At 40.1% G+C, this 8,996-nt stretch overlaps 1 protein-coding gene across 11 annotated transcripts in view; it reads right to left on the bottom strand.

The window, feature by feature from the left end:
• Nucleotides 1-702: 702 nt before the first annotated feature.
• mrtfab (myocardin related transcription factor Ab) overlaps nucleotides 703-8,996 on the bottom strand; it is a 26,766-nt gene continuing 18,472 nt past the window's right edge. For 6 of the 11 annotated variants that reach the window (XM_083556207.1, XM_083556206.1, XM_083556209.1 and 3 more), the window contains 15 exons: nucleotides 8,375-8,430; nucleotides 8,174-8,249; nucleotides 7,708-7,854; nucleotides 7,427-7,581; nucleotides 7,155-7,271; nucleotides 6,786-7,039; nucleotides 6,488-6,665; nucleotides 6,009-6,410; nucleotides 5,113-5,796; nucleotides 4,457-4,660; nucleotides 4,249-4,365; nucleotides 3,955-4,098; nucleotides 3,729-3,815; nucleotides 3,541-3,601; nucleotides 703-2,236 (listed from right to left, as the gene is read on the bottom strand). In XM_083556207.1, coding sequence (XP_083412333.1) covers nucleotides 1,704-2,236; nucleotides 3,541-3,601; nucleotides 3,729-3,815; nucleotides 3,955-4,098; nucleotides 4,249-4,365; nucleotides 4,457-4,660; nucleotides 5,113-5,796; nucleotides 6,009-6,410; nucleotides 6,488-6,665; nucleotides 6,786-7,039; nucleotides 7,155-7,271; nucleotides 7,427-7,581; nucleotides 7,708-7,854; nucleotides 8,174-8,249; nucleotides 8,375-8,430 — 3,215 coding nt within the window. In that variant the 3' untranslated portion in view covers nucleotides 703-1,703. The remainder of the gene's footprint in view (nucleotides 2,237-3,540; nucleotides 3,602-3,728; nucleotides 3,816-3,954; nucleotides 4,099-4,248; nucleotides 4,366-4,456; nucleotides 4,661-5,112; nucleotides 5,797-6,008; nucleotides 6,411-6,487; nucleotides 6,666-6,785; nucleotides 7,040-7,154; nucleotides 7,272-7,426; nucleotides 7,582-7,707; nucleotides 7,855-8,173; nucleotides 8,250-8,374; nucleotides 8,431-8,996) is intronic. The other 5 variants (XR_014536010.1, XR_014536011.1, XM_083556210.1 and 2 more) reach the window with 3 other exon arrangements.

Here is an 8,996-nt window from a genome sequence, read left to right as displayed (position 1 = left end):
CAACCCTATTAGCCAAAGTAATATCTGGAGGTCTAATATTTGCATTGAACGGATAGAGGACAGTACTAACATGCCAATTTAAAAAATACAGAAGCTATAAATATTCGGAATGCCACAAAATCAAAGACGTAATTCAAGGGAATTTTGTGCTAAAGTTTAGTAATTGGTCTGAAAATGTCAAAAGAAGGGCAGCACACAGTGCAGTGAATCGTGTAACAAAATCAATTTTGCTCTTAAAAGGTCAGATCTCTGCCTAATCCCTCTCCCAATGCCTAAATACCTATTTGAATACTACAGACAGTTACTCAGTAGAGAATATAACAGTCTGAGCATTTCTGTGCAGAATGTGAAAAACATATCTGTATAACAAATGTCAATCATGTGGTTATCAAAGATAGATTTATACACAATATATATAGCAGAAAAGTTCTTACATACAATATTTGTACACTACACTAGAAGTACTAAGAGTTTCAATTTTTCAAAAGGTTCAAATGTCTTATCTCATTTTTCCAGTCCTTCAGCACGAAGCCTATTTACAAAGTGGCAACACACCTCTGGTGATGGAGAGCTACAAATTGCATATTGTAGCCCTCTGCTGGGCAGTACAGGTACTGCAGAAAAAGAAAGGCGCTGTAGCATGGATCAATTTCTATACACAGAGAATGAAAGATTCACACACACACAAAAAAAAAATCAAAATTCGTTTTCATCATTTATTTTTCTGTTGGTTTTTTTTTTTTTCTTTGTAAAAAAAATTACAATTTTCAAATATTCAGAAATCTGAATCCCAAACCTGTCATCCAGTAGCTCAATATGCAATCAGAGAAGAGAAAGGCCTTTGTCAATAATAACATGTACCTTAAATACAGCAATGCATAGAGTAAGGTGTACATAACCAAACCCAGTTCCCAGCAGAGTTTGTTCGATTGGAGGCTTCCTGAGACCAGGACAGCATAAGTGCAAAAGTTGAAAGCACTGGCGTTTTGGAAACTATTCCAATGCCAGCCTTAGAAATTAGGTAAAATGATCTCTCTGCTAAATCCTTCTTCCCTTAATGTGCCCATGTTTCTCAGGGAAACTATGGTGGAGTAACAGCGATATGGCATGAGGGTGGTAACCCACATAAATAAACACTGCCTTTCTGGATAAAGCCAAATAATCCTGACATTTACAAAACTGCCAGAATTCATGAATACTATTTATTCAGGACCATGAGCAACCAGCTGTGTGCGTTTAAACCCCTTATTACATAGCCATCAAAACAGCTGGAGCAGCCATTTTATTTGGAGGTGAAAAATTCTTGCCATAAATATAATTATGTTTTTTGGGGGGGTCGTGATGTTAATACATTAGTTATTCTTTTAAAAATGATGAACACAGTTCACTGTACCATGCTTATGTTTGGCTGAGGGTATTAGGGGTAATACTCAGTGCTTTAGTAGACTTATTACACAAGTGAATGTTTAAATATCATACACCAATTTAAATGGTTTTAGCATTTAAAACAGAAGGTATGATGGAGTGTGTGTGTGTGTGTGTGTGTGTGTGTGTGTGTGTGTGTGTGTGTGTGTGTGTGTGTGTGTGTGTGTGTGTGTGTGTGTGTGTGTGTGTGTGTGTGTGTGTGTGTGTGTAAAGGCTGTACACTGTATAAGAGCAAAGGTGCTATGTTGCATCTATCTGCTAAGCGTTTAAGACCAAAGCTACAAACAAGAATCCCAGTGGAGCTGCAGGTCTGAACTGTCCAAAAAGTCTGCTGAGAAAACACTGGGAGGAGTGTGTGAACTCAGAGGAACTAGGATTGTCCCTCCTGTGCTGCTCCCTCCTCCCATGGACAAGTCCAGCCAATCCATGCCATCATGCATAGGGTCTTCAAAGTCCAGGCTGGTAGGATGAGGGGAGAATCTCAGCTCACTGGTGTCCATTGGGGAATGGGGATGATCAAGAATACTAGAAGTGCTCAGCATTTGGTTGTAGAGGTCGTCGATCAGCGCCAGTGGACCACCAGGTTCCACGCCAAGCAGTGGTGATCCCGTGGTGCTCTCCAGGAAGTCCTCCAGACGCCCGCTACCTGAGTAGGACCGATGCTGTGTGTCAGAAGGCTGATCAGTAGGGGTGGGGTCAGCTGGAGGAGTGGGTGGGGATAGATGAAGTGGGGATTCTGGAGGAGAGGGGGGGTTGGAGTGCAGCTCAGAGAGAGAAGGGTCTGGATTGGCCTTGAATCCTGCTGAGATTTCTGGTTCAGGTGCAAAAAGAGGCAAAAACAGCAGACAATAAGAGTCATTATTTATAACTGTACGTTTGTTCATTGACTTTAGGCATTTTTACACTGAGATGCTGAAACCCGAGAAACAAAAGCGTTTTGCATTTTCTCTGCACCGAAAGACCATGCATGTAAAATTATTAGGGCTGTCAAAAATAACATGTTAACACAAATTGATTGTAACGGCACTAAATGTATTAACGGCCGATTGATGCAGCACGCATTTCTGTTTGACAATTTTTCGAAAAAAATAAATAAATACAAAAGATGCGAAATTAAAACCTTCAGAGCAACACACATTTATTCACCACATCCTATCTCTACTCCAATTAAAAAAATATATTTTATCACTAAACATTTGTTTTACTGATCTGCCATGGTGCACATATCCGGCAATTAAAACTGTCCGTGTAAAAACATGGCAAAAATTCCTTTTGGTGTCCTTATGATTACCCAATTGAAAACATTTGCAAGGATTTTTTTGAGCTGCCATATCATCTGAAAATTTTTACAGGCTTATGTAAGTAAATTGCTCAGTGCAAAGAAAAACTTTGCACTAAGCATTCGGTCCCGCATTCGGTCCCGCTGCGGATTCCCGCGCATTTTAAGATAATCTGCAACTTTCTTTTAATTAAATTCCAAATGAACCTGCGAATTTTCCGAGCTGCGAGTTCCGAACCGTGAATTATCAGGGGTTTATTATTTCTTTTTTTCATGTGTCTAATAGACATGAACAAGTTCTTTGAAAAACTTGTATGACCTTTGAAACCTCTCATTTCAATGCTTTATGGTGAGTTTGGTTTCACTAATAATAAACTTACATTTGCATAAAGCATCGATATTTGTCCATGGCCATGTTAATTAGAGTATTAAAAACTTGAAAAGTTTTTAGTACAGATACAAATGTGCGATTAAATTGCGATAAATCACGAATAAACTCATCGTGCAGTTAATTGCGATTAAATCGATTGGCAGCCCTAAAAATAACATAAGACATCAAGTGATCAAAGGAATCAAGTCGTTACAGCACAATGATACAGCAACACAAGTTCCTTTCTGCATAACGCTTATCAATGATGTCATAACCAACCAAAAAGCAATTTCAAGCGTTTAGACTTTATTTGGTAATGTGGACAGCATGCCACCAGAAATGTGCTCACACTAGACTTTTTAATTTTACATATCTCACTGTTATATATATATATATATAAAAAGAGAGATAATTGAGCATTTTATTTGGCAAGCTTCAAAACATATTTTACTAAAATCTTACTTACCTCCACTTTTAATGAGAATGTCAAACAAATCGTCTATATGGTGATTGTTGGAACCATTCTCCTGTGAGAACAAAGATTGAATCTAAAGCTCTGTATCGACATCATAAAAAGTGAAAGAAACCGAATCAAATATAGCAATGGAGCAGACAAAGTAGATGCAGATGAACAAAGTGCAAAGAATGTCATACTTTGACATGATGAAGGTTATGGGATTCCGGTTTTGGAGATGGAGGAGTAAATAAAGTGTGTCGGTCAAAGCTTGGACACACTTCTCCCTGCAAGAGAGGGGGATAGATCATGGTGGAAATGGAAAAGGAAGGATACAAAAAGGAGGAAATGAGATGTGAAATAGAAAGTGTTAAGATGTTATGAGATTATGAAATGCACATATGGCTGGATTGGATAATACCGTACCTTGAGTGAATGAGGGGAGCTAGGCTCGATGAGAGGGTGAGGCTCTTCACTGTGGAAAAAAGGATGAAGACTGGGTGGGGCTGTCACTGACTGACTTGACTCCTGAACAAATGGAGTTTGTAAGTGTAGTCCTGCCTTTTGTACCTAGAAACAAAGTTAAGGCTCATTATATACTATAGTTAATGTTCAAAAGGGGCATCAGTTTAATTTATTAGATGATTAGTCTGTATTCTAAGTCAATTTAACAGCTATAGCAATTAAAATATTTTTTCTGTAAGTGCAAATTTTGCTTACTTTTGAAGTGGACTGTTTGACAGGAGCAGTTTGTGGGGACTGTCGGGATTTGTTCACAGGATGAGCAACCTCTTTATCTGATTGGCTGGGGAGCTTGACAGGGGATGATTGCATTCTCTAAAAAAAAAAATAATGATGGAGCATAAGTGAATCTATTTAACACCATATAAACCACAAATCCACAGGTAAATGCATTCACACAAATTACCTGTAGGGTGATACGTCCATTGGGTTTACTTTGTGGAGATTCACTGTTCCGGTTATCCACACTGTTATTGGTAAGTGCAATGAGGTAATGATTGCCATTGCCATCAGTGACAAGAGTGGGTGCTGGATGAGCTTTAAGAAGATCCAGTGGGAACGATGTGGTTACTTGAGTGCCAGTTTGTTGGTTGACAATCACTTGGGATACCTGATGAAGAAAAAAAATATAATCATGAATTAAATGTGTTAACTGGATGCTAATTAAAGCAATCACACAAAATAAAAATAAAAAACCAACAACAAAAAAAAAGGTCATTTTTTCAATGTTTTACACTGTGGTTCACCACAGACATTATAGCAGATAGGTTACTGGCAGCTGCTAAGGTGATGATGTAATGTTATGAAATGTTTCTAACAAACAAATAAATAAGCCTAAATTTAGAACTTGGAATCACTGTTTTGTATGGGGGTACTAGTTTTTATTTAAAGTGGAATTAGCCTGAATTAACCATGTATCTACAAATATATAGAACACAAACGCTAATGTTTGTAATAAGCCATCGACGAAGCGTTCGAAGATTTTAGGGAACAGGCACCTCATCGACGATTCTTAAACACCTTTTATACTAATTGTTCATTATTCACTAAAACCTGACTGACCTGTTGTGTCTGTGACTGCTGTTGTTTCTGCTGCTGCAGTTTTTGAGGCCTCTGGTGCTTCTTTTGATTGGCCTGTAGCTGTTTTTGCTTGCTCTGCTGAATCATGAGCTGCTGCAGCTTCTGTTGTTGGAGTGCCGGTGGCTGCTGCTGTTTCGACTGCTCTGGCTGTATTTGCTGCTGTTGCTGCAGTCGATGGATCTGCTGCAGTTTGAGCAGTGTCTGCTGAGAACATTGTGTTTGTACCTTTCTCTGTGGTTGTGCCTGTGGCTCTGCAGAGATCTCCATGTCCTCCTTTGCTTCCTCTTTTATCTTCACACCCTCTCTGTTGGCCAGGGCTACTCCTTCTGCCTTAACCGTTATGTCCATTCCCTCAACGGTTGATCCACGTTTGCCCTGTTCAAGCTGTGAGCGCAGCGTCTCCACAAGCTGCTGTTTCTGCCTTAGCATGCGTGTAAGCTGCTGAATTTGCTTATCCTTCTCTTGCAGCATCTGGTCTTTGTCCAGCAGTAGTGCTGACGGTGCCAGTGTGGCTGCTATTGGAGGCTCCTGAGGTGGAGAATCTGAAGAAGTGACAGCATTGGGTTGGAACATACAGCATGTTGACTGCCCAAGGGGCTCCTCTTTAACAGGGGATGGATGCTCTGAGGATTGGTGCAGACTTAGCTGAGTGAGAGGTGAGCTGACCTATTTGAGAAGAAAGGCTCGCATTAATTAATTATACAATAAAACAATATACCTCCTTGTTAAAAAGTAACAGCAGTAGATTTAATAGAATACTAATAAAGTACAAATTTCACATCATATGTTTCAGTTCATTGTTTTGAGATCAGCATGGAACAATAGTAGCATTATAAAACAAATCTATAATCACTTCCTAAGTAGAAAACAGAACAAACCATTTCTCCAAACACATCCCCATTACAGCTGGTCTCATCAGCACTCATTCCAGCCACTGAACGTTCAGATGGTGTAGGAGACACAGGAGGGGAAGAGCTCGTACTGTTGAAGCGTGTGATTTGGGGCAGGCCTACAGATTGGATGCCACTGCTCACTGCCACTTGATAGGCTGCCACCTTCCCAGTGGTGTCTTTATATTGGTGTGTACCAGGGACAGAGGTGGAGGGTTGAGCTGCTTCCTGAGGTGGAACTTGAATTGTTTTCACAGGTCCAGAGCCTACTGTTGCTACTGATCCACCACCATTCTGTTCCTGGTAGTTCTTCAGTCTCTCTATGAGGTCGTTCTTAGTGCCAGATACAGTTAAACCCCTAAGTTTCAGCTCCTGTTTAAGCTCTGCAACCTGAAATAAAAGTATATCGGTTATGTACTGACCTTTATAACGCACTGTAAAACAGGCAAATTAGAAAACTGGCTTACTTTGAATTCATCCAAGTTTGCAGGCAATACTCCTGGCTTGGCCCCTACTGCCACAGGCTGGTTTGAACGATTAGCTCCATTTTGAGTGGATGTGGCAACAGATGTGGAAACTGATCTAGATGGGGAAGGGCCAGAATTGGCTGTGTGTTGCTGCTGCTGCTGCTGTTCAGAAGGAAGTCTGCAAATATAGGGATAGAATATTAACATCCATGCTTGAGGTGGAAAAGATACACAACTTGTTTCCAAGCTGTATTTGCATCAAAAATATAAATCTCTATCTCCCGAATTAAGAGCTCACTTTGGTGGAGCAGGTAAGATGGTGTGATAGTTGTAGTGCTGTTGCTGCTGGCTGATGATCTGGAGCTGGAGGAAGAGCTGCTGTTGGTGGAGGATCTTCGCATAAGATGAATCCAGCTGGGGTGGGGGCTCACGGTCATTCTTCTGATCAGGAGGAATGTACTGGTGATATTTGAGCTTCTTCACCTTAGGTTTGTTCTCTTTAGGCTTCTTAGTCCGCTGAATAGAACGATCAGCACTAGACTTTGACTGGGACTGCCAAAGTTATAACACATGAAGAATGGTTAATGTGGTAAAGAGAAAAATAATATGAGCAAATGATAAAGAATAGATCCATTAGATCTATGTGTTAGCGATAGCTTTTACTGACTTTGGCAGATCCTGTAGGAGGACGAGCACATGCAACAATTGAAGTTCCATTGGTCAGGTTTTTTGGAGAAGAGGACTCGGGTGCATTAAGCAGGGACGGTGCAGGCTGAGTGAGGAACTGGAAAAAGGAATTCATATGTTAGCTATTTCAGCTACTGATCTACATACCATTATATACTACATCACACTTATTCATGCCCCCTTTGTCATGTACTGCAATATCAACATGCACTATTTCATGTCAAACCAAATGTAAAGAAGACTTGCATGTACCGGTGTGGGTGAGGGATTTCTGTTTAGCATATCAGAGGGGGAGTGCTGAGGAACAGAGCCAAGTGGAGAGTCCTGACTGCCTGGCTGTTCAGGAGATAGGCCATCACTGCTGTCCTCATCCATTGAGGAATTTTCACCCTTTGGAGAACCTGAATCTGTATAAATGTAAAAAAAAAATTAAATAAATTAATAGAATCTCTGTATAATGTAATTTTAATTAACCAATCTCGACAGTGCAGTGTCTTGTGTTATGATGTGTATTTCTTTAGGTTAATTCTGACCTAAGAGTGCAGGCACCGGCAGGATGTTCTTGTGGATGAGCTCAATAGGGCCTGGCCGATGAGAGATTTTGTCATTGAGGTCATCCGCGAGGCGAGCTCTCTTTAGTTTCAGTTGTTTGGCCTGCAGAGAGGGCTCCACTGATGTCTCTGAGAATGGGACAGACACAAACTTACAAACCTTGCAAGCAGACCTTAGGTGCAGAGCACCAGCAAAGTCACCCCAATAATAAATTCTTTATTAATTAAAAAAAAAATATTTAATTGATTACATTTTATTTAGTTTGAGGTATTTTAAAAACATGTTTAGTTTGTTTTGTTTTATTTCAGTTAGCATTCAGAATTCTGGCAGTTTTCAGGGTAAAGCAAGCAAATAATATCCATTATGGCACAAACAGAAACAGCTGACACAATATTCTTCCACAGTATACTACTTCTGAGTTTCAGAGAACTGTCCAAACTAACTTACCCTCTAGTATGTGCATCCTCACCAGTTCTGACCTCTCTGGCCTGCTCCTGATCTTTCTCTTTAAATAGTCCTCAGTCTAGAGAGAAAAAGAGAGACACATTCAGACAGATAAATGTGACCTGCTTATACAAACCTTAAAAAGTGGTAACAAGATGATAAACCTTCATTTCTAAACCCAAAACACTGGGTCTAGTTACTTACCCGTGCTCTCTCGAGGCTTTTTCTCTGCTCATGAAAAGCAGCAGGACTCTTTAGTGCTGTGGGCAGAAAAAAGTATGCTCACTCTTTGGCTGTACAGTCATATTTGATGTTAGAGAAAACACTGAAAGCAGAACTGACCGTTTTTAAAATATCAGATCTGTTTTGCACTCAAAATGGAACCATTAACAGGAGAACTGCTACAACACACTAACTAATTGGGTAATAACAAGCTGCTGAAAATCCAACATTTTTAACCCCAGAGACTAGAGATTTTAAAGACTAGAAACACAACACATATGCTTGCAGTGCAGAGTGCCTTACAGAATCAAAGTCAAACTCAAAAGACAAAGAAAATCTCTCAATAACTCTAAATATTCTATATTTTACACCCAGCACTTACAAAACATACGGTGGCAGTTACATGTTGTGTAACAAGAACAATTTAGTAACAGCTGATGACATTTCCTCACGAAGAGGGCTAGACGCTGACCCAAAAGCAGTGATCACAATTAACCCTGTGTGAGCGATCCAGGCTAGTGCAGTTTTTTTTAGCAGGAGTTGAAGCATGAATACAACATGACAGCTGAAACAGACCCTCCCCCAGCACCTGTTGTTTGTCTCT

This window comes from Silurus aristotelis (assembly GCF_946808225.1).
Source record: "Silurus aristotelis genome assembly, chromosome: 12".
In the NCBI taxonomy this organism is placed as follows: Eukaryota; Metazoa; Chordata; class Actinopteri; order Siluriformes; family Siluridae; genus Silurus; species Silurus aristotelis.
This window is presented reverse-complemented; position numbering and strand designations above follow the sequence as displayed.